General features: G+C 41.8%; 1 protein-coding gene across 8 annotated transcripts in view; it reads left to right on the top strand.

The window, feature by feature from the left end:
- The window catches only part of USP2 (ubiquitin specific peptidase 2), a 28944-nt gene extending 16128 nt beyond the window's left edge, over nucleotides 1-12816 (top strand). For 6 of the 8 annotated variants that reach the window (XM_074302398.1, XM_074302399.1, XM_074302401.1 and 3 more), the window contains 11 exons: nucleotides 7345-7395; nucleotides 8226-8349; nucleotides 8627-8738; nucleotides 8869-8979; nucleotides 9190-9254; nucleotides 9472-9575; nucleotides 9666-9746; nucleotides 9878-9956; nucleotides 10454-10561; nucleotides 10720-10840; nucleotides 11058-12816. In XM_074302398.1, the coding sequence (XP_074158499.1) occupies nucleotides 7345-7395; nucleotides 8226-8349; nucleotides 8627-8738; nucleotides 8869-8979; nucleotides 9190-9254; nucleotides 9472-9575; nucleotides 9666-9746; nucleotides 9878-9956; nucleotides 10454-10561; nucleotides 10720-10840; nucleotides 11058-11145 (1044 nt within the window). In that variant the 3' untranslated portion in view covers nucleotides 11146-12816. Of the gene's footprint in view, nucleotides 1-3377; nucleotides 3931-6677; nucleotides 6699-7344; nucleotides 7396-8225; nucleotides 8350-8626; nucleotides 8739-8868; nucleotides 8980-9189; nucleotides 9255-9471; nucleotides 9576-9665; nucleotides 9747-9877; nucleotides 9957-10453; nucleotides 10562-10719; nucleotides 10841-11057 lie in introns of those variants that run through there. The other 2 variants (XM_074302402.1, XM_074302406.1) reach the window with 2 other exon arrangements.
- The last annotated feature ends 12991 nt before the right edge of the window (nucleotides 12817-25807 follow it).

Here is a 25807-nt window from a genome sequence, read left to right as displayed (position 1 = left end):
AGAACTGGCACCAGCAATGCAAGGGTTAATCAAGGTCTGAGAGAATGTTCCCTGCCTGTGGGGGAATCGCTTCACTGATCATCAGGATTAGGAAATGAACACGATGTCCAGAGCCCGGATTGGACACGTGACCCCACTCACCTCACTGTATACTTGGAACTGACTTCCTGATGAACCCAGGTGTAACTGGAGAGGGACTATTTGCCGGCCTCTGAAATCTTACTGACGCAGGCTACTTTCCCCCAGGGTGCAATGGAATTCAGACTTGCTACCTCCTATCAATAACCTTCTTCCTAGAAGTTATGGAGAGGAGGGGTAGAGGAGCAGTGGAGGGGAGTGGCAAGTGTGGGCAGCTGGCCATCAGCAGACAGACTATAAAGAATATAGGGAACTAGGGTTCTACTTTTCTCTGAGGGGTTATTCCTACAGCCCCAATAGACAATAGAAGGACCCCTTTCCTCCCCCACAATGAAACCAAACAGGTGCCAAACTATCACTTCCTAGGGTTTGTGAGTTTCAGAAATCTCTGGTCAGTCTTCCCAGGCTTCCTCAGTCAGTCAGCAGCATCTGTTGGCCTGGAATCATAGGGATTTTTTGCCTGGTTTGCTTTGAAGGAGGTAGTCAGAGTTAATGACAGAAACCTGGATTTAAACATTGTAGTCAGTTGCAAGCGAAGTAGAAAACAAGCATACCTGATCTCAAGAAGCTTAGGCAGAACAAACAGGTACAGAGGAATGACTGTCTTGGTTTGCTGAGATTGGTCCTACTCAAAGTAACTTATTTTTTTCAAGGCACAGAAAAGGGAACTATGATCACATAGCCAAGAAGGATTGAAACTAGAAGACCTCTAAGGTGCCTTCCAGTTCTTTGTCTGTGAATCTCCTCTGTCATATTCTGTGTCTTAAACTCCCAGCAAAGGTTTTGATCTCCTTAGTTATCTTCCTGACCCTCTCTGGCCAAGGAGAAAGGAAAAGAGTTCAGAATATTTCTCTTTCTGAGAAATAATAGAAGGTACATGATAGTTGGGGAAAGAACTGGATTTGAAACTGCAAAAACTGAGTTCAGTTCTAGATTGATGGAAAAGCCTATAAATTCTCCGAGCTACAATTTTCTCGGCTACAAAATGGGGATAATACCTAGATTATTGAGGATCTAATAACATAAATTATGTAAAACTCTACTATATAATGGTCAGCTACTATTGTCTGTTAGAATCCCTGCCTCTTGCCAATGTCCCAAGGCAGATAAGCCAACTCTTGACTTCAGCAGGAGGCATCCATCTGCTTTTGAAAAAAGACATAAGACAAAAGACTCAAGAAGTTGCTGGATTTTCAGGCACTTGATCCAAAACACTCAAAGCTGACACTATAGGTTCCTTCACACTCACACCCCATTTTATTGCTCAATCCCTAAAGAAGTGGGCATCCATGATCTTGCATTTTCATCTCACAGACAGCCATAACAAAAGATTCACCCAGAAAAGCAAAGAGACTTGATGACACAAAACATAACCAGGTGCAAATTCATATAGTCTGTTTAAGCTATGTGCTTAATTGCTGAAGGGGATGTGGTTAATGAAGTGTTAAAAACTAAGTGGGTGGGTAACATTTCGAAAGTTTCATGGAGGAGGTGAGTTTGGAAGAAGGAAAAGGGCCATGGACTGGCAGAAAAAAGGGAGGGTTTTCCCGGAGAGGCGCATCTGTGCAAAGATAGGATGAAGTGGGAGAAGTCAGGTTGTGGGAAGAGTACAGTGTGGGGGTTTGCTTGGCTCACAGCAGTAAATTGGGAAAAGCAAGGATGATGAGATAGTAAGAAGCAATTAGTGGACCATCTAAAAGGGAAGTGAGAGTTTTGATTTAACATGAGGCAATAAAAACCTGATTTCTAAGCACAGAAAAATAACATGATCTAAGCAGTATATGAGGAACAAATAGTTATTACGGCAATGTGTATGATGAATCAGAAAGAAGAGTGTTTAGAAGTAGAAAGCCTGGAAGGAAGCTATTGCAGCTGTCCAGTTATGAACTGATCAAGACTAGATGTGGGGTGGTACCTTTAATATTCATGTAGTCACATAACACCTGGCATATGTCTTCAGGCCTTAGTCCAGATTCATTCTCATCACCCCTATTTCCCCCTTCCGTGGGGCTAGCAGAGGGGGCAGACAATCCAATTTCCCTGACTTCGACATGAAGCTAAAAAGGTTTTTGGGTAGCAAATGAACAGTGTATGTCCCATGCATGTGTACAGGGCATATTACCCGTGTGCTGTGACCATGTGGACACCATTTGTGTACATGTGAATATGAGCAGGCCTGTTTTTATGAGAGGAACAGAAGGAGCCCACAGATGAGTAACAGCACACTCTGCTGCCTCTCTGAATATTTTTAAATGCTGCTAAATATAGCCTACGAGCTCCAAACAAGATACTTTCTCCAGGCAGGTCCATGTGCGACACCCAGGGGGAGGGATATAGAGTCAGAGATAAAATTCTCTAGAATCAGGAGGCCCCAAAGTAGTATGCAAGCAATAAAAAAGATGAGACACCAACTTCTGAACTAGCTGAAAATATATTTGCAGAAAATTCTGTCTCTTTCCCACCTTCTTCCCCATAAAAAGCCTTAGGGATTCTTGACGTGTGCTTGGTGCACCAGGGGCATGAGCTTCTCTCTCCGTCAGTCTGGAGCTCATAAAATATTATGCTAGATATGGGAGAGCCAGGTTAAGGAGAGTAAGTATGGCTTTGGGGAGAAGTAGGAGGCTTCCAATCAGGGAGCATTTCTCCGTGGTCATGGCAAAGATGGTTTTCCTCCAGTGCACTTTTGCCCACCCCGGACAAAAGGCACCGTATTTTGTAGTGAAGATAACAATGCTAGTGCCGGCAGTGTCCTTTCTGTATGGCTTTGTCATTTTGCCTTCAGGTCTGACTTTTGGCATCTAAAATGAACCCTATTCTTCTTTTCGGAATTCCAAGACTCTAAATGCAGCGCTAAGATACTTACTATCTTGTGTGCCCCTGTGCAAGGGCCTCAGTTTCTTCATCTATAAAATGAGAGAATTGGACTAAATGACCTCTGAGATCCCTTGCAGCCTTAAAACCTGGGACTGTGCCCCCTGCCTCGAAAACTAGAGTGTTGGGAGAGGGGATCCTAGTAGGCCCAGATCTCTCCCGACCCACACTGAGGCAGTCCCCGTCCCCTACCCCTCCTGTTCCCAACCCTATCCTTCCCTAGCGAATGGGCCTCGAGTGGGGCGGGGGCCTGGACTGGCCAAGCACAAGCCAACGGCCTCTCGAGCTCTCCAGCGGTCGCGCGCGCCCCCCAGCCCCAGGGCCCTCCTGCCCTCCCTCCACAGTGGCCCGCCCGGCCCCGCCCCTTCGTGACGTCAGCGGGCTCGAGCCTCCGGGCTGCTCGAGTCGGACAGTCGCTCGGTCGGTTGGCTGCGCGAGTAACTGAGCAGGCAGCAGAGGACTTTTGGGGGGTGGGGGGCGGGTCTCGCTAGCCCTCTGGGAGCGACAGCGGCGGAGACGGCAGCGGCAGCAACGGGGAAGGCGGCGGCGGCGGCAGGAGTGCTGACGGTGGCGGCGGTGCGGGGCTCGGGAGCGGTTACCGGCTTAGAGGAGCGCGCGCCCGCGGCGCAAGCTGCCAGCTCGGGCAGCCGCCAGAGTCTCCGGGCCCGCCGCGAGGGAAGTCCCCCGTCCGGCCCTCGCGCCGCCAACTAACGTCTGTGGGGGGAGGGGAGCGGAGCGCAGCTGAATCCCCCGCCGGCCGGCCCGCCCCCCAGCATGCGCACCTCGTACACCGTGACCCTGCCCGAGGAGCCCCCCGCAGCCCCTTTCCCCGCCTTCGGGAAGGAGCTGCGGCCCCGTGCCCCTCTCCCCCGCTCTCTGCTGCTCTCCACCTTCGTGGGGCTCCTGCTCAACAAAGCCAAGGTACGCCGCACCCCTGCCCGGGACCCCTCCCCAGCCGAATGCTCGGCTCCCCGCCCCCGGGAGGGGCGCTCCTTTCCCGTCGCCCCCGACCCAGCCCTCTGCCCCTCCCCCATCCCCGTGAGGTCTGCTCCTTTCCCAGGTGAACCACTCCCGGGGTGAGAGCCTATAACTGGATACCCTCCCTTCTAGCCCCACCTCCAGTCTCTGTGATGGGGATTCTGGCACTTCCTGACTGGAGTCAGGACAGGTGCGAGGGAAGTGTAGCCTGGAGTAGTGTAGTGGGTCTGGATGGCCCTTGCTGATCGCAAGTGTGTAAACCCTCTTAGGCCAGATCCCAGCATAGAAGACTTTGTTAAAATGACCAAAGAGTGTTCCTGGGCTTCGGGGGGAACCCTGTGACCCTGTGAAGGACAGAGCAACTGGGGGGAGGGGGGAAAGGAGAGGAAATATCTCCCCCACCAGTCTGTAGGCCATGTTCAGCTTTGTTGAATGAACTCTGACGGCCCTCCATTTATAAAGCACCTTAGCACAGCGCTGGAACTTAGAGAGAGATTGACCTCTTCTTCCCTCCTCCCTTTGAGAGAGCAAAAAGGGGCAGGAGCTTGACAGCCATTATGTAATAGGCACTGCTGACTCGTCCTGGCAGAGCATGGTTTGCCCCGTGCCAGAGCCACCCCAGATTTCTGGGCTTGAGCCAGGGCCCATGGCTGACCCTGTCAGAATAAGTGAAATAGTCATAAAGGTGCTCTCCTAATGATATCCTAGGTGTTAAGTAGTAATTCCCAATTGAACTTTCTTGTGACCTCTGATCCCCGAATGTCTTCTTTTTGTGGTCTGGTTTAGTTCAGGGACAATTTCTTTTTAACTTGTCTGCCCTTCCCTGTTTGTCCTGTTAGATATAGATATTAAAGGAGGTTGGGGAGAAGACCCCTTCCTTTCAATAGATACTTTGTTACAGAATCCAAGATTTTCTAATGACCATTTTAAGAATTGCTAGAAATTTTCAGAATTCTTGTAGTCTTTAGGAAAGGGGCAAGAAGCTAGTTGAAATCTCCTAGCTCCTCAATCTTAGCCTCTCCCTGTTGGCTGAGAGGTAGGATTGTTTTTGGTAAGAAAGGTCACTCCTGGGACATTTTGTTCCTCCCTAGAATGGAAAGTGCTGACTTTCCCTGTAGCTCCTAATTTACTATTCAATGGCAAAACTATTTGGCTGAATGGAAAGCAGCATTATTCTCCTTTGATTCGTACCCTTAACACTCTTGATATCTAGCAATTCCACTTTCTACACATGGATCTTAGTATTTGCTAAGGATGAATTTAGGAAGTTTTATTCAGGCAGTTATTCCCTACATACCTGGGGAGGGGAATGGAGAGCCCTAATGAAACCTGGAGGGAATTCTGCTAGACTGAGCTGAAACTTGGATACAAGAGGCAAAAATCATAAAGGGATAGTAATATCAAGTGATGACGTTCCTTGTTTGACCCTTCTTCCAAGCTATTGACTCCTAATTTAGAACACATTTTGGGGGATGTGGGAAACCTAGGTAGAAAAAAAGATTCTATATTCTTCCCATAGACTGTTATTATAGATGTATTGCCATAACATTGATAGACATGGTTGGAAGGATGCTCATGGCCCCAAATTTTTCAAGTGTGCAAGTTAAGGAACTTGGCATACTAGGGTTAGGACTTATGCCAAAGTTAGCTATCACATGATATCTGAGGGCAGAGTTTTTAGCACTTAGGAATCTTCAAAACAGAAATGTTACATAGTCTCAACAGTGTGTTGGATCCCAGAGTCATTTGGACAGAAGGACAGAAGTTTTCTGTCCAAAAGATGACATTTTAGTTTCTTATCCCCATGCTGCAAGCTTAGAATGCCCTAACATCTGATTTTCACTTTTTATTATTAAGTTAGGGCCATAGAGTAGCAGCCCTGGCATCCTGTTTGCCTCAGCGATGATAGCTTTCACGTGGTGCTAATATAACTTTCCCTGTGATTATAGATTTAAAGGCTCTTTTTCACTGGTATGATCTGACTGGGATGTAGCTTTGTAACTGAGGGAGATCTTTAAAACTTAGATATGAGCTCAACAAAGCATCATTTAAAAGAGGTCCCTTCTGCCCTTATCCTCCCAGCTCTCTTTTCCCTAAGCACTTCTCACTGGGTAATGAGCTTCTGACAACCATGTAGGCTGTCAAATGTGTAGCAGGAGTAATTTTAGCTGAGCTATTCCAAGCTCCTGTTCTGATGAGGGTGAGCTGGCCCCCACGTAAGCCCTAGCCAATACAGCTGTGGCGATGACTGATCCTGGACCATGTCCCTAGAAGTAGAGGTGGCAAATATCTTGAAGCTACTGTTTTAACCCCTTTTGACACTTTAGACTTTCTGCCTCCTTGGATTAGTAAAGGGGCCTTGACATTGGGCATCCTGATTTCCTGCCTGAGCACCTGTTCTACCTGCATCACTTCTCACCAGCCCCCATATAGGGATGTGAGTAAGAATAGCACCCTTCAGCCAGACTTTTATTTCTGCTTAGCCACCTGAGTGATATCAAATCACCCTAATTTGCCATCACTAGGATTCCCAGCCAGTAGCCTCTCAGGATGTCAGAACCCAAGCCTTGGAGCCAGGGAAGGAAGATTCTCCTAGTTCTTAATTCATCAGCCCTTGGGAGTTGAGCGAAGCAGGAAGGAATTCCACCTGTCAATGGCATTTTGGACTGGCAGAGACTTGAGCTTCCCTCAGCTGAGGATCTGAAAACATGGTTTATGATTTATTTCATTAAACTTTTCAAACCCTCTTTGAAGTGGCCATTGTAGCTCTCACTTTGTATATTGGGCAACCATGGTAAAATGAGGGGTTGTTCACCTCCAGCAAGTCACATAACTTAACTTCTTTGGGCTGCATTTTCTTCATCTGTAAAATGAGGGGGTTGGACTAGCATCATCTCAGAGGTCCCTTCCAGCTCTAAAATTCTATGATCCTATAAGTCAGAGCCATGAAGAAAACCCCATTTTTTTGACTTGCAGTTTCCCTTAGCCAGAAGTAGAGAGTAACCCAAATATCCTAATTTTTATTTCCCAGCCTTAATGGCTAGCCCTTGCTTGTAGAGGAGAAAAGCAGTGAAGATAAGTGAAAAGGTGAAAAATAAATAGTATAGTTTTTGATAAAAGAAAATATTCTGAAGAGCATTTTATTTCTTTATTGGAAAGGCATTCTTTATCTCTCTTTCCCACAAGGATCACAGATCTGGGAGGTAAAGAGAGTCTGATGAAAATATTTGTGGCTTAGGGAAGTCCAAGGCCCCTATCTGAATGGGGCTATGGACCTAGCACAGGCCCTGCCTGCATAGCTGACTTAGGCTTCTGCCTAACATTTCATATATTCTTTCTTGATTTATTTTTTTGCAGACCTCCAAGAGCACCCAGGGTCTGGCTGGTCTTCGAAACCTTGGGAACACGGTGAGTATTAAGCCTAAATTGTATATATCTGCCCAACCCCACTGTTCCTCTAGACTCCCCCATACTGTTCCTGGCAGAGCCCTTCTTTAACTTAAGACACCCACCTAGCTATAGGGAAGATAACCACCCACCAAGTCAATTGGTACCTTCTTTTGCTGGTTGGCATTTCCCAGAATTATGCTGCCTTGCCTCAGTTCCCCAGGGAAAAAAATCCTTCTGAAGGGAAACTTTCCTTTTAACTGGGAGTGTTGATACTCTTCCTGGATCCTTTCCCTCAAGGGTATCCCTCCATTTTCTTTTCCTTTATTCCCAATCTTGCCCACACCCTGTTGCACACCCCTACAGTAAATAACTTTACGTCATCCTTTGCTGACACAGGGAATTTACTACAGGTCAACAATCCTTTTACTTTGAAAAAAGGAACTTGAGGTTGTGGGAGGATTCGTATCTGGGGTAAACCAAAGAGTTCCTATATGCTAGGAAAGCTAGAATTCTAAACTGGGGCCACACATCTCTTCTATGGATTAGGGATAGGTAAGGTAGGGGGCGCATTAGACATAACAAGTTGTGGGGGAGGGGAAGCTGGAGTCTCAATGAGGGATATATTTTAATATTGTTATTTAGAAATATATATTTTTAACATCTTAATATTCCATTTTTCCTGTCAAACAAGCTGACATTTTTATTCCTTGATAAATTGAATAAATTCTATGAACAGAAACACTTTATATGGGATGGGAGTGGAGAATATAATTCTTAAGCCTTTCTTATAGGTACAGATTACTTATCTCTTTGCTTTACCCAATAATGCCTCCTGTTATCTCTTTCAGTGCTTCATGAACTCAATCCTGCAGTGCCTGAGCAATACCCGGGAGCTGAGAGATTATTGCCTCCAGAGGCTCTACCTCCGTGACCTCAATAGCAGCAGCCATGCACATACAGCCCTTATGGAGGGTGAGAATTTGGAGGCAGTTGTCCTTTTAACCCATGATTTCTAGAAATCCAGTTTCCCTTTTAACCCATGATTTCTAGAAATCCAGTTTCCCTTCTTTCCACAACAACTGTTTTAACTATTCTCTAGTCTCCTCTTTGGTGTCCCTTTGGTTATGGTCCCAAATATTTCTTTTTCCCCTTTTTTTGGGTGGGGGAGGGGGCCTCAGTTTCAGAGATCCCTAATGGACGATTCTGTGCTGTGCCCTGGCATTTTCACACACCTTTTTTTCCCCAATAGAATTTGCAAAACTGATCCAAACCATATGGACTTCATCAGCTAATGATGTGGTGAGCCCTTCAGAGTTCAAGACCCAGATCCAGAGATTTGCTCCCCGATTCGTTGGCTATAAGTAAGGCTTCTGCAGAGAGATGTCTCTTCCCAGGGTGGGTGAAGGGGATAGCTAAGAACTTCTGGGGAAATGTGTATCACCTACTCACCCTTTCCCTTTCCTTCTCACTTTTTCTTTTCTCTTTGTTCAGTCAGCAGGATGCTCAGGAGTTCCTTCGTTTTCTACTGGATGGACTCCACAATGAGGTGAACCGGGTCACAGTACGACCTAAGTCCAACCCTGAGAACCTCGATCACCTTCCGTAAGTGAGAAAGAAGGAAAATGAGCAAAAAGAAAAACTTTGAAAGAAAAAATGGGTTCTTCTGTCTTTCCCTACAAAAGCAAAATACTTCAGGGAAATGACCAAGAGAACCAAAGTAGGATAGATCTTAAACCAAAGTAGGATAGATCTTACATTAATCTGGACCTTAATTCAACTATTTGTTAATCTTTCTCCTTCTGGGTATCACAGTGATGAGGAGAAAGGGAGACAGATGTGGAGGAAATATCTAGAACGGGAAGACAGTCGGATTGGGGGTGAGTATTATGGCGGAGGTCAAGTTTTATTGTCACTTTGTACCTGAGCAATTGGGGAAAGGATGGGGATCTTTAAGATCACTGCCCTTCTCGGGATGGTAGTATTTGGTAACAGTACTATCAAGATGCTGAAAAGATACAAGCACATAACATAATGTGTATTACTGCATGTTCTTGACCTCCTTGCTTATATGTCTCACTTCTATCTTTTCCTCAGATCTCTTTGTTGGGCAGCTAAAGAGCTCCCTGACATGTACTGAGTGTGGTTATTGCTCAACTGTCTTTGACCCCTTCTGGGACCTCTCCCTACCCATTGCTAAGGTAATTATCTGGCTGCTAGCCTACTTCTGAAACTGCCCTTCCCCTCCTTTCCTCTCCATGGCCTCTTACCTTAGCTCTGTATCCTCTTAGCGGGGCTATCCTGAGGTGACCCTGATGGACTGCATGAGGCTCTTCACCAAAGAGGATGTGCTGGATGGAGACGAGAAGCCAGTAAGTGATACTTCCTGAAGGCACACCTTGGTTACCTTGGGACTCAGTTGATTGGCCCCAGAGGTTCGCTACTACCGGGTCTTACGGTTTTTTCCCTCCCACTCATCCAATGTGTTTCTTATGCTCTTCAGACCTGCTGTCGCTGCCGAGCCAGGAAAAGGTGTATAAAGAAATTCTCCATCCAGAAGTTCCCAAAGATTTTGGTGCTCCGTATCCTTTAGGGCAAAAGAGGCATCTTGGTGGGGAAGGTGAAGGGTGATGAATTGAACCCACTAAGTGTGGGAGGCAGATAGGCAGTGCAATAGATGGAGGACCAATGGAGGGCCAAGCTTTGAGTCAAGAAGAGCAAGTTCAAATGTGTCCCCAGATGCTTACAGTATGAGCCTGGGCCAACTCTCTCAATGTCTTTATTTCCTCATCTGTAAAAGGGCAGTCAATATAGCACCTATTTCCCAAGCCCGTCGTGAAGAATCAAAGGAGATGACAATTATAAAACACTTAGTATTAGTGCCAGGTTCAACATAACTATTGTTATTTCTTCTCTTATCTATTTTTCTGCTTTCTTAAAATAAGAAAGCTCAGGACTTTTTTATTCACCATTTGGACTTCATATGTAGCACTTAGCATGGTGCCATTAACTTAGCACTCGGTACATGTTTAAAGAACCAACACTACTTTCTCTGGCTCTTAACTCAAACCAATTCCAGATCTAAAGCGATTCTCAGAATCCAGGATACGAACCAGCAAACTCACAACATTTGTGAACTTTCCACTGAGAGACCTGGACTTGAGAGAATTTGCCTCAGAGAACACCAGTGAGTCTTTTAACAGAATTTGGAGGGTGATGAAGGGAAGAGGGGAAGGCAGCAGTACCTCTAGAATGGAAATTAGAGGAAAGGAAAAAACTGGAGTGATGGTGGGAGCTGGAAGCCTTGTATTCCTTGCTGCTGTTTGACTCTACCTATTTGTTTAGATCACGCTGTTTACAATCTATATGCTGTGTCCAACCACTCTGGAACCACTATGGGCGGCCACTATACTGCCTATTGTCGGAGTCCAGTGACAGGAGAATGGCACACTTTCAATGACTCCAGGTGGGTGGTCTTGGGAAAGGCACGCCTGTCCCCCTTCTCCTGGGTGGGCTTGGGGTGGTTTGCATGTGGTTAGCGAGCAGAGCGCTTGGGGCTCTTGGAGAGTTTGAGTAGTAGCAAAGCAAAGTGCTAATGACCCTACCCGCATTCTCTGGTTGTCCCAAGCTGTCCCCTCGTCGGCCCCTGACCCTGACACTGATTGTCCCTCCTTTCTCCACAGCGTCACACCCATGTCCTCCAGCCAAGTGCGAAGCAGTGATGCCTATTTGCTCTTTTACGAACTGGCCAGTCCACCCTCCCGTATGTAGCGGCAGGGGCGCCACACTCCACCTCCCCCTCCCCGTGGCAGCCCCACATCCCAAGTTTTTTTAAAAAGACAAAAAAAAAGAAACTGCAAATGAAAGCGAAAGAGAGAGAGTAATAAACTAAAATAAAGCTGCCGAGCAAGAGTTTATGCAGCCTGGTCAGGGGCCGGGAGAGAGGAGCTAGGTGTTCTCAAGGCTCACCCAGGCTTGGCTGGGAGAAAGTAGGAGGACGCAGAGACTTGGAGTCAGCAAGACGCTCCCTCGGCTTCTTGTACTTTCTTTTTTTAAACTTGTGTTTTCCATGTGTGTAATAAACAACAGCAGTTTGTGGGGAGAAGACCCTCATCCATTTGCTGCTGTCTCCAGCCTCCAACTCCTCCTGAGGAGACTTCACCCTCGGGAGCCTGACTAGGAGGACCCCACCTGGACGTGCTGGCTCTGCAGAGAGGAGAACCACCCCCATCCCGCACCGCCAGCTTACCAAGTCACACGTGAGCCAAGAGGCCTCCTGATGCTGCTAACTCCAGAGGAACTGATTGTGGGATATTTTTTTGAAACAAGCAGTTTTTGTTTTTAAAATCCCAATTTTCTTTTTTCTTTCATTTTGAAGTTTTTCAAACAACTACAAGCAGAGTTCTCAGACTGGCGATGTTCTCCCATATGCCTCTTTGCAGCTGGGGAGTTGTGTTGGTTTTATTTTTTAACTTGTCAAGCACAACTTTTTATAACAATAGCCCCCAGTGGTGCTAGGCAGGTGTGTCAGCAGGGCCCTGGGCACAGCCATTATAGAACTGGCATCTAACAAGTTTTTGGTTTTGTTTTGGTTTTTTTTTTAAAGCTTTTTGGATGGATCCTAGTTGCCTCTGAGAATTGTGCCTTACAGCATTTGGGGACTAGGGGAATGCCCTTCCCAGATACATCCCTCTGCCTTCTTTTCCCTTCCCCCAGTACCATGCTCAAACTTGCTGGGGGAATAGGAGCTATGTCCTTACACCATTGACTGACTTCACAGTGCAATGAGGAGAGGCAAGCAGGTGAGGAGACCATCTCCCCACCCACTTCCTCTAGTCAGTCAGTTCCACTCCCTAGGCATTTAAAGGATGGTACAAGCCATTTCCCTGGCCCCTTTCCCAGTTCTCTTTTAATTTATTCCCTTCTTCCCTTCCATTCCCTCCTCCCCTCAGAGCTTCTCAGACATAGGCCCCTTGGACTGAGTTTCTCAGGGACACCCGGGCTGCCCCTTGGCTCTTTTTGGCATTTATTAGTCTTTAGTACCATCCTGAAAGCTACAGCCACGAGTGCTTTGGGATATGCTGCCTCAGCCCTTAGTGTTTCTCCCCAGCAAGGGCCTGGTTCTGCCCCTTAGGTAGAGGGACACAACTCCACTGGGTCTCTGGAAAGGATTATTCAGCCCTAAGAAATTGAGCTCCATGGGTTCTCCCCTACCAGCAGACTCAGGATCAACTTGTGCTCCTCAGATTGAGGCACTCCAGTGCATTAAGGGGGGAGACCCTTCAGGTTTAGCTGGCCTGACCCCCTGCTCCAGGGGAGACCTGTAAACCTGAGCCAAGGGGCTGGTGTACACTTGCTTACTGTGTAAGCAAGAGTAAAAGAGAATGTCTAATGTACAGTGGAACCTTGTACAGAATAAATTTTAGCTTTGAGAAAAAAAAACCTGCCTTTGTGAGCGAACTGTTGATGGGGTTGGGACTTGATGTGTCCAAACATGGCTCCCTTTACTGATCTATCAAATCATGAGTAACGGCAGTACCATGTCCTGGATATCAGGAATTTTGACTCTGGGGATGTATATTGGGCAGTCAGGTGGCACAGTGGACCCCCCCAGGCCTGGAGTCAGGAAAACTCATTATAGTGAGATCAAATCCAGCCTGACACTTTTAGCTAGGTGACCCTGGGCAAGCCATTTCACCCTCTTTGTCTGTTTCCTCATCTGTAAAGTGTGCTGGAGAAAGAAATGGCAAACCACTGCAGTGTCTTTACCAAGAAAACTTCTAAATAGCCTGAAAATCCAGACATGACTGAAACAACCAAATACTAACAACAATGATGTATGTTGGGCAGTTGTGGTCATCCACTCCAACCCCTCCCTCATAGCAGCTGATCATCCAGCTTCCACTTAACCCACATGCTTGAGGAAAGTATTTCCTAAGCTTAACTCCTTCCTGTTGTTAGCTCCAGCTTCTAAGAGGGTCTTTCTATGAAATCTTGATTCCTGGGAGCTTCTGCTCCTTGGCTAGGTTTCTTCACCTGAAAATGAGATTTTTAAGCCCTTTCAATACCAAAAGTTGTATGACTAAACCCTGTAAATAACTGCTTTCCCCCCTTCTAAAACAACCTACGTGAAAGATACTTGATTATAGGCAGGAATTCTTTATTTAAACCATGCCTGTAAGATTGCAAAATTGGTAATTATAATTTTTTAACCTTTTTTTTTTAACTTTTAGACTTCATATTCTTTAATTTTGAATATTTTCCCTCTTAATCCAGCATTTGCCCTTCCCTGGACCTTTTAAATTGTGGAAGTCGTTGCAGATTTGGATTAGATTAAATTTCAAGGTTTCCTCCATCACTCTTAGCCATCCTTCCTTTGGTACAATTTGTACCAATCATGAGCCCATAAACTTATAGAAAAGAGGCAGGTATGCCAAGTATTGAGACCCCCTTAACTCAGATTTCATTAGGGGTGTTAGGGGTAAGATTAAGACATGGATCCCTGAGTGCGTCCCAAGGACATTTAAAAAGAAAATGATTCCTTTAGGAGAAGGACCCCTAGGCTGAATCTTGAAGGAAGTTAGCAATTCTAAGAGGTGGAGGTGAGGAGATATGTTTTAGGAACTGAGAAGGAGTAAAACAAACATCAAAAATGGTTTGACAAAAAATAAGGAAATTCAGAAGCTACTAAATGAAAAAATATCCAGGAGATCGTTCATCCTTCACTAGAAAGGCAGCATTTAACTCCATCAAAAGTAAAATGCAAGCAAGAGTAAAAAGATGCATTGGGATGGAAGCCTGGAGAAGAAATAAGATGGAAAATGGAAAATCAGATTCAGAGAGTGGTACTATTAGCAGTCAAGAGTACATGAAAAAATGACAGTGTATCTATAGAGACACATATCCTAGAAGCAGATAGCGCACAATAATGATGTACTTATCAGGAAGACCAAAGTTCAAGCACTGCCCCAGATACTTAATGTCTGATTCTGGGCCAGTCACTTTACCCATTTGCCTCAGTTTCTCCATCTCTAAAATGGGGGGTAATAGCCTCTTTCACCAAGGTGATTTTGAAGATTAAATGAGTTAACAGAGTAATTTGAAATCCTTAAAAGTACACTTATTAATGATAGCTCTTAAACTTTAAAGTACAATCCTTACAGAGAGGAGAGGAGTTGGCTTGAAGGACTTTGAATGCCAGACTAAGGGAGGTTATTTTATCCTAATTGAAGACTTATCAAGGACTTGAATTAAAATAGATCTATGTTTTAGGAATGGTAATTTGGCAGTTAGAAGGTGGATCAGAGAGAGGAAGTGATCTGACAACTGGTTATTGGAGGTAATGAAGGAAAAGGATAACTACAACACTGAAAACACTGCCAGGGAGAGTGTTTTTCTCAACAGAAATAGGTTGGAGAAGGGGTTTAAAGATAAGTTCCATCTTGAATATCGGGAGTTTTGAGTTGCCTACTTCTCTATGGAGACAGCCACATGTGGTAGGAATACAGGAGAAAGGTGAAATAGGCAAATCTGAGTGTTGTCATTGAATCCTTGGGAATTTAAAAGACCCCCAAGAAAGTAAATATAGACATAAAAGAGGACCTATGGCCTTGGGGAATGTGTGTGTATATATATATATATATATATATATATATATATATATATATATACATATATATATATGTATATGTGTATATATTTTTTAATTAAAGCTTTTTATTTACAAAGCATATGCATGGATAATTTTTCCAACATTGACCCTTGCATAACCTTTTGTTGCAAATTCTTCTTTCCTTCACCCCACCCCCTCCCCTAGCTGGCAGGTAGTCTAATACATGTTAAATATGTTGAAATACATGTTAGATTTCATATATATACACATTTATACAGTTATTTTGTGCAAGAAAAATCAAGAAGGAAGAAAACTAAGAAAATACAATGCAAGCAAACAACAGAATGAGAATTCTATTCTGTGTTCCACCTTCTGTTCCCATGGTTCTCTCTCTGGGTGTAGATGGTTTTCTTCATCACTGAATAAATGGAACTGGATTGAATCATCTCATTGTTGAATAGAGCCATGTCCGTCAGAACTGATCATCATATGATTTTATTGTTGCTGTGTATGATGATCTCCTGGTCCTGCTCATTTCACTCAGCATTAGTTCATGTTTCTCCAGGCCTCTCTGAAATCATCCTGTTGGTCATTTCTTACAGAACAATAATATTCCATAACATTCATATACCACAATTTATTCTGCCATTCTCCCATTGATGGGCATCTTCTCAGTTTCCAGTTTCTGGCCACTACAAAGAGGGCTGCCACAAACATTTTGGCACATACAGGTCCCTTGCCCTTCTTTAAAATCTCTTTGGGATATAAGCCCAGTAGTAACACTGCTGGATCAAAGGGTATGATGCACAGTTTGATAACTTTCTGAGAATAGTTCCAAACTGCTCTACAGAATGGTTGGATCCGTTCACAGCTCCACCAATAATAAATATATTAGTGTTTGGGGAATATTATATGAAGCACAAATCAGATCAATTCACACCCTATCCCATGGAAGAAAATGTTTTTGCTCATAGAAAAAAGCAATCACAACCACAAACCCTTGGGGACTTTTCCTAGTGTCCTGACATCCTGAGATCTATTTTGGAGTGATACCCACTCTCAGTATAATCAAACTCCTAATCTTCAAAGTACTATAGATGGACAGCCAACTACAAAAAGCACATTTTCCATATGCAGTGATTTCATTTGCTTGAAAATCAAACTGGAAAAGAAATTGGGTATTGAGCTAAACAAAAAATACTAGATATCTCCAACTTTACACTGGTGAAGTCAGAAGTTTGATTTCTTCTTTTCATCCATTTGTTCATTCACCCAAAAAGCAAAGGACTTATTAAAAGCTTACTTTGAACCACAGGGAGATAGAATGTTCAGAGAAGATGCTATAGTATCTCTGTTGAAGGCTGCTTTCCACCTTTGGTCTTCTCTTGCCATCCAGCTCTCACTTATGGCTACAAGAAGCTGTAGCATGGGCATTGGCTGTACCCCAATAAAACTTTCAGTAAAGTTGGCTAAATCAGGTTAAGGCTAACCAAAGGGCTTTGGAACCATTCAGTGAATTAGGGGTGTCTACCCTAAGCATGTAAATACTTCTTCCAGCAGAATGGGCAAGTGTGAACAATTTGTACCAATAGATCATGAAGGCAGTGGTAGGTAAGCACTACAGAGTATTTAGAACTTAAACATCAAAGATGCCATGTTATCCACTGCATCCTAAGCCATTGCCAGTCTTTTGTTTGTTTGTTTGTTTGTTTTTACTTTTGTCAGTGGACTTCAATGACTTTGGAAGAGAGAATGAGGCTGATGACTTTGTGCAACTCTAACTCACTTAAATCTAATTTATTCTTGAGTCAAATTCCATCAACCATACCATTTTACCCTTTTTACCTTTCTCAAATGTCCTGTGGCAATAGCAAATGGCAAAGCAGCAAGTGCAAATACACTGGGAGCTGTAGTCATAACTTCACAAAGGTGGCTCAGGTCCCAGGTCATCTCACTGGACTGAAGCAGCAGTGAGATTTGGAAGCTCCTGGGTGGCTGAGCAGCCTTTTTTAAGGACCATTCTGCTCATCTCTTGACATGAAAGAGCTAGAAAAAGTATAACAAAAACACAGAAAAAAGTGCAAAAACTTTGGTAAAATTGATTCCACTTGCCAATGGCACATGGAATGTGAATAAGAAATCCAGTATCCTTGAAAGACAAACAAACAGCTCTTGTTGTAAGAGAACTCAACATGTAAACCACATAAATAGCAGCCAAACAAGACTGCCAAATGAAGGCCCCTTCATCAAGTTGGAGTCGGGGTCAGAGGGATTGCAGTGACGGCACTGATGAGGATGATAACAGGGTAAATGCCACTTGCAGGAAACCTCCATGCTGCCATGAGCAGTATATGTACTCCTACTATGACAAACCCTGATGGAGTCAAAGAATAATTTTACGAAGACCTGGAGACCCTCCTTATTAATGTGACAAAAGAAGACAAGCTTATGATTCTGGATGACTTTAATGTCCCAATAGTCACAGACTATCTATCAGACCTGTCAGGGATTCCTCAGAAGGAATGGAATTGGAAATAGCAACAATAATGGCCACTTACCACTGAAGACTTATGCGTCTCATGACCTCATCACCATGATCTTACCCTCTAAACCTCAATAAACTTCAGTTCAGTAATGAAAATTCATAGATGTGAGAGTCAGGAAGGCCCAGAGTGCTGGACCAATCATGTACTTATCTTTTCTAAACTAAATATGTGCAATCAGCAAAAGTTGAGGCCCCAAGGCAAGCTCACTACCAGAAGATTTAATGTGTCTGACCAAGATGAGTTTGTTGCTAACTAGGAAGGAAAACAAGTCAACACACTATGGCCATAGTGAAGCAGAAAAGGAGTGGGCAGTTTTCAGAGACTTGGTTCAGCAATGTATTAACTCATCTGTGCCAGAAAACTCACAAACATCAGGAATGGATTGACAAAAAATGATAAGGAAATTCAGAAGCTGCTAAATGAAAAAACAAGAACTATCCAGCAGGATAGTTCATCATTCACTAGGAAGGCAGTATTTAACTCCATCAGAAGTAAAATGCAGGTGGTGAAATGTATAGAGCACCAGCCCTCAAATCTGGCCTCAGATACTTAACACTTCCTGGCTGTACAACCCTGGGCAGGTCACTTAATTTCAATTGTCTCAGAGAAAAAAAAAGTAAAATGCAAACAAAGAATAAAAAGATGCAAGATTCCTGGCTTAGTAACACGGCAAATGAAATTCAGTTCACACTGATAGTAATAATCCAAAGCATTTTTATGGTGTCCAGAAGGCTTTTCATGGGCCCAAAACCTATGGTACATCTCAGCTACTCATTGCTGATGGAGTGATAAGGATCAGTGATAAAAACATGATTGTAAACAGATGGGCTGAATACTTCTATAGTATTTTTTTATGCAGACATATTTATACAATTATCTTGCTGCACAGGAAAAATCAAACAAAAAATGAGAAAGAAAATTAAATGCAAGTAAACAACAAAAAGAGTGGAAAATGCTATGTTGTGAACCACACTCAGTTCCCACAGTCCTTTCTTTGGGTATAGATGACTCTCATTACAAGATCATTGGAATTGGTCTGAATCATCTCATTGTTGAAAAGAGCCACATTCATCCTTTTATATTATTCTTAACGATTTGTCATCAAACCAATGCTAAAGCCATTACCCATATATCTCAAGCTAATGTCAATCCCTCTCTAAGTGAACTTCCAATTGAAGAAGAGGTATTGAATGCCATTAGGCTCCTCTTTTATGGCAAAGTGCCTGGTGCTGATTCTATTCCAGCTGAGATTTACAAGACAAGGGGTTCTCACTCACACAAAAGCTGGTGGAAATGTTCTGGGTTATATGGCAAGAGAAGGTTATCCCCCAGGAGTTCAAGGAATCTTCCACTGTTTATCTCTATAAAAGAAAGCAAGATAAGTTGTCCTATGACAATCACAAAGGGGCTTCTCAGTCACTGTCAGCAAGATTCTTGCCAAAAGAATTGGGCAATCCTTCATCTTCTGAAGATGGTCTTCTACCTGAGAGTCAATGTGGCTCCAGAAAAGCCTGAAGAAGAGTTAACGTGTTTTTTTGCTACACAGCAACTCTGAGAGAAATGCCAGGAGCATAACAGAGAAGTCTTACACAAGTTTGGCAATCTGACCAAAGCCATGAGGGCTTGTAAAAGGTCATGGCATCTAGGGGAAGGAGTGGAGGGAAGGAGGGGAAAAATTCGGAACAGAAGGGAGTACAACAGATAATGTTGTAAAAAAAAATTACCTATGCATATGTACTGTCAAAAAAAAGTTATAATTATAAAAATTTTTTAAAAATAAATAAAATTTTAAAAAAAGAAGAAGAAGAAGAAGAAAAAGAAAGGTCATGGCAAAATTTGGTTCATGTCAGTTTCCTGATGGACAGCACTCTCAAACTTCCAATCACCAAGGGAATAGACTTGCTCTCAAGGTTTTTAGCATGATGTTTTCAGCCATGTTGTGGGGCATCTTCAACAAGATTAAAAACAATATCAAAGTAGATTATCACACAGAGTAAATTGCTTAATTTGAAAAGCCTATAAGCCAATACTAAAGTGGAGGGAGAGTTAGTGAGCAATTTTTTGTTCAAGATGATCGTGTACTCGACAACAAGATTATACGATGATCAACTCTGATGGACGTGGCTCTCTTCAAACCAATTCTAGTTGTTCAGTAATGAAGAGAATCAGCTACACCCAGAGAGAGGACTATGGGAAATGTGGACCACAACGTAGCATTTCCACTCTTTCTGTTATTATTTGCTTCCATTTTTGTTTTCTTTCTCAAGTTTTTTCTTTCTTTCTAGATCTGATTTTTCTTGAGCAGCAAGATAACTCTATAAATATGTATACATATATTTAACATATACTTTTACATATTTAACATGTATTGGACTACCTGCCATCTAGGGGAGGGGGTGGGAGGAAGGAGGGGAAAGTTGGAACACAAGGTTTTGCAAGGGTCAATGTTGAAGAATTACCCATGGACACTGATACATTATTGGTGGAGTTGTGAAAGAATCCAGCCATTCTGGAGAGCAATTTGGAACTATGCCCAAAAAGTTATCAAACTGTGCATACCCTTTGACCCAGCTGTACTACTACTGGGCTTATATCCCAAAGAAATATTAAAGAAGGGAAAGGGACCTGTATGTGCCAAAATGTTTGTGGCAGCTCTTTTTGTTGTAGCTAGAAACTGGAAGTTGAATGGATGCCCATCAATTGGAGAATGGTTGGGTAAATTATGGTATATGAAGGTTATGGATGCTATTGTTCTGTAAGAAATCACCAGCAGGAGGAATACAGAGAGGCTTGGAGAGACTTACATTAACTGATGCTGAGTGAAATGAATAGAACCAGAAGATCGCTGTACACTTCAATGCTGTATGAAGATATATTCTGATGGAAGTGGATATCTTCAACATAAAGAAGATCCAACTCACTTCCAGTTGATCAATGATGGACAGAAATAACTACACCCAGAGATGGAACACTGGGAAGTGAATGTAAATTGTTAGCACTACTGTCTATCTACCCAGGTTACTTATACCTTCGGAATCTAATACTTAATGTGCAACAGAAAATGGTATTTACACACATATATTGTATCTAGGTTTTATTGTAACACATGTAAAATGTATGGGATTGCCTGTCATCGGGGGGAGGGAATGGAGGAGAGGGGGGATAATTTGGAAAAATGAATACAAGGGATAATATTATTTTAAAAATTACTCATGCATATATACTGTGAAAAAAATTCTAAATAAAAAAAGAAAAATTACCCATTGCATATGTTATGTAAATAAAAAACTACAATAAAAAATTTTTAAAAGATGATTGTGCATTCAATGCAGTTTCTGAAGCTGAGATGCAAGAGTATGAATCGATTTTCTGTCATTTGTGCTAATTTTGACCTGATGATTAGCATCAAGAAAATAGAAGTTCTCTACCAGCCAATCAACAGTTAGTTACAGCAAATGGATTATGCTGAAGATAAGTTCACTTACCTTGACAATATGCATTCGAGGGATATATAATAGATGATGAGGTTGTCAGAGCTATCTCAGTCTTTGGGAGGCTCTAAAGGAAAAATGTAAGAGAGAAGTATTATACACACTAGACTGAAGTTCTGCAGAGCCATGTGCTGACCCCATTGTTGTCTGCCTGTGACAGGAAACAAACCATTTTCATTTGAATTGTCTTAGGAAAGTGCAGAAAATCATTTATCAGGATAAGGTACCAGACCCTGAGGGCCTTTCTTGAGCTGAACTGCATTCAAGCTCTACTGCAGAAAGTACAACTCTGATGATCTGCATTACATACATCAAAGAAGGAGGAGTGCTCCATGAACAAAACGGGATTGTCACAGCTCAAAAGAAATAGGAGATGCACAGATTTATCAACATCTCCACTCCAAATGTTACATGTACTATTTGTGCCCAAACTATGATGGAGCATTCCAAGTTCATATTAGTTTGAACAATCACAATGACATAGTGATGTTACTTGGGTCCTTTTTGAACATGAAAGACAACAATCAACTATGGGCCAGGCAAACATGAAACATTCTCTGTTCTTGAGAAATGTATATTCTATTTCTGATGGCCGGAGCAGAGGGGAGGAACAGTTAGAAGTGCTTTTCTGTAGATATTCCTTCTTTATATCCACTGATGGCTTCTATTACTCATTAGGCCTCCCAACTCTGTATGTGCCCTGAGGCACATAGTGCCCCTCAAGAGTCCAACTCTAAGCAAACTGTACAATCTTATTTCATAGTACTCTCATTTAGCGAGTCTATATTCCATCCAGAATGAAATTCCTGGAATTCTCTTATGTTGACATTGAGTGCTTTCCCTTCCTCCCTCCTTACCTCTCTCACTCTCTGCCTCTCCTTTCTGTCTCTGTCTGTTTCTTTATCTCTCTCTCTCTCTCTCTCTCTCTCTCTCTCTCTCTCTCTCTCTCTCTTCTCTCTCTCTCTTTCTCTCTCTCTCTCTCTCTCTCTCTCTCTTTCTGTCTCTTTCTGTATGACTCTGTGTGTATCTTTCTGTCTCTATCTCTGTCTCTTTATCTCTCTGTTTCTCTGTCTCTCTGTCTCTGTGTCTTTCTGTCTCTCTGTGTGTCCTTCTCCCTTTCCTTCTCTCTCTGTCTCTTTTCCCTCTCACCCTCTCTCTTGACCTCCTTCTCTTTTTCTCTCTCCTTCTTTGTCTCTCTTCCATCCCCCATCTGTGTCTGTCTCTGAATTTTTCTATCTATCTATCCTTCAATCATATTTTATTTTTTCCATTTATATGTAAAGATAATTTTTAACATTCCTTTTATCTTTTAATATTGAGTTCCAAATTTTCTTTCCCTCCAAAGGTAAGTAATTCGATATAGGCTAGACATGGCATGCTCTATATATGTCAATGTACCTACATATACTGTCCTTATATATACCTATTGTATCTGTAACAGACTCCCAATTGTATCTGTTACAGACACTTTATACCTATTATATCTGTAACAGATACCTCATATATACCAATTATATTTGTTACTTCTATATACCAATTTTATCTGTTACAGTCGTCTCATGTATACCAATTGGATCTGTCAGTCTCCTTATATATATACAATTTGTATCTGTTAGTGTCTCCTTATATATATACAATTTGTATCTGTTAGTGTCTCCTTATATACACCCATTGTATCTGTTACAGTCTCCTTATATACACCCATTGTATCTGTTACAGTCTCCTTATATATACCCATTGTATCTGTTACAGTCTCTGTATATATACCAATTATATCTGTCACAGACTCCCTAGATATACCAATTGTATCTGTTACAGTCTCCTTATATATACCCATTGTATCTGTTACAGTCTCTGTATATATACCAATTATATCTGTCACAGACTCCCTAGATATACCAATTGTATCTGTTACAGTCTCCTTATATATACCCATTGTATCTGTTACAGTCTCTGTATATATACCAATTATATCTGTCACAGACTCCCTAGATATACCAATTGTATCTGTTACAGTCTCCTTATATATACCCATTGTATCTGTTACAGTCTCTGTATATATACCAATTGTATCTGTCACAGACTCCCTAGATATACCAATTGTATCTGTTACAGTCTCCTTATATATACCCATTGTATCTGTTACAGTCTCTGTATATATACCAATTATATCTATCACAGACTCCCTAGATATACCAATTGTATCTGTTACAGTCTCCTTACATATACCCATTGTAACTATTACAGTTTCCTTATATATACCCATTGTATCTGTTACAGTCTCCTTACATATACCCATTGTAACTATTACAGTTTCCTTATATATACCCATTGTATCTGTTACAGTCTCCTTACATATACCCATTGTAACTATTACAGTTTCCTTATATATACCCATTGTATCTGTCGCAGTCTCCTTATATATACCAATTGTATCTGTCACAGACTCCTTATATATACCCATTGCATCTGTTACAGTCTCCTTATATATACCCATTGTATCTGTTACAGACTCCTTATATACCTATTGTATCTGTTACAGTGTCCTTATATATACTTATTGCATCTGTTACAGCCTCCTTATATATACCCATTGTATCTGTTACAGTCTCCTTATATATACCCATTGTATCTGTTACAGTCTCCTTATATATACCCATTGTATCTGTTACAGTCTCCTTACATATACCCATTGTAACTATTACAGTTTCCTTATATATACCCATTGTATCTGTTACAGACTCCTTATATACCTATTGTATCTGTTACAGTGTCCTTATATATACTTATTGCATCTGTTACAGCCTCCTTATATATACCCATTGTATCTGTTACAGTCTCCTTATATATACCCATTGTATCTGTTACAGTCTCCTTATATATACCCATTGTATCTGTTACAGTCTCCTTATATATACCCATTGTATCTGTTACAGACTCCTTATATACCTATTGTATCTGTTACAGTGTCCTTATATATACTTATTGCATCTGTTACAGCCTCCTTATATATACCCATTGTATCTGTTACAGTCTCCTTATATATACCCATTGTATCTGTTACAGTCTCCTTATATATACCCATTGTATCTGTTACAGACTCCTTATATACCTATTGTATCTGTTACAGTGTCCTTATATATACTTATTGCATCTGTTACAGCCTCCTTATATATACCCATTGTATCTGTTACAGTCTCCTTATATATACCCATTGTATCTGTTACAGTCTCCTTATATATACCCATTGTATCTGTTACAGTCTCCTTACATATACCCATTGTAACTATTACAGTTTCCTTATATATACCCATTGTATCTGTTACAGTCTCCTTACATATACCCATTGTAACTATTACAGTTTCCTTATATATACCCATTGTATCTGTCGCAGTCTCCTTATATATACCAATTGTATCTGTCACAGACTCCTTATATATACCCATTGCATCTGTTACAGTCTCCTTATATATACCCATTGTATCTGTTACAGACTCCTTATATACCTATTGTATCTGTTACAGTGTCCTTATATATACTTATTGCATCTGTTACAGCCTCCTTATATATACCCATTGTATCTGTTACAGTCTCCTTATATATACCCATTGTATCTGTTACAGTCTCCTTACATATACCCATTGTAACTATTACAGTTTCCTTATATATACCCATTGTATCTGTCGCAGTCTCCTTATATATACCAATTGTATCTGTCACAGACTCCTTATATATACCCATTGCATCTGTTACAGTCTCCTTATATATACCCATTGTATCTGTTACAGACTCCTTATATACCTATTGTATCTGTTACAGTGTCCTTATATATACTTATTGCATCTGTTACAGCCTCCTTATATATACCCATTGCATCTGTTACAGTCTCCTTATATATACCCATTGTATCTGTTACAGACTCCTTATATACCTATTGTATCTGTTACAGTGTCCTTATATATACTTATTGCATCTGTTACAGCCTCCTTATATATACCCATTGTATCTGTTACAGTCTCCTTATATATACCCATTGTATCTGTTACAGTCTCCTTACATATACCCATTGTAACTATTACAGTTTCCTTATATATACCCATTGTATCTGTCGCAGTCTCCTTATATATACCAATTGTATCTGTCACAGACTCCTTATATACACCCATTGTATCTGTCACAGACTCCTTATATATACCAATTGTATCTGTCACAGATTCCTTATATATATACCAATTGCATCTGTTACAGTCTCCTTATATATACTTATTGCATCTGTTACAGTCTCCTTGTATATACCCATTGTATCTGTTACAGATTCCTTATATACCTATTGTATCTGTTAGTGTCCTTATATATACTTATTGCATCTGTTACAGCCTCCTTATATATACCCATTGTATCTGTTACAGTCTCCTTATATATACCCATTGTATCTGTTACAGTCTCCTTATATATACCCATTGTATCTGTTACAGTCTCCTTACATATACCCATTGTAACTATTACAGTTTCCTTATATATACCCATTGTATCTGTTACAGTCTCCTTACATATACCCATTGTAACTATTACAGTTTCCTTATATATACCCATTGTATCTGTCGCAGTCTCCTTATATATACCAATTGTATCTGTCACAGACTCCTTATATATACCCATTGCATCTGTTACAGTCTCCTTATATATACCCATTGTATCTGTTACAGACTCCTTATATACCTATTGTATCTGTTACAGTGTCCTTATATATACTTATTGCATCTGTTACAGCCTCCTTATATATA

This window comes from Sminthopsis crassicaudata, chromosome 3 (assembly GCF_048593235.1).
Source record: "Sminthopsis crassicaudata isolate SCR6 chromosome 3, ASM4859323v1, whole genome shotgun sequence".
Taxonomy (NCBI): Eukaryota; Metazoa; Chordata; class Mammalia; order Dasyuromorphia; family Dasyuridae; genus Sminthopsis; species Sminthopsis crassicaudata.
Note: the sequence above shows the minus strand (reverse complement) of the source record. Positions and strands in the feature narration are given on the sequence as shown.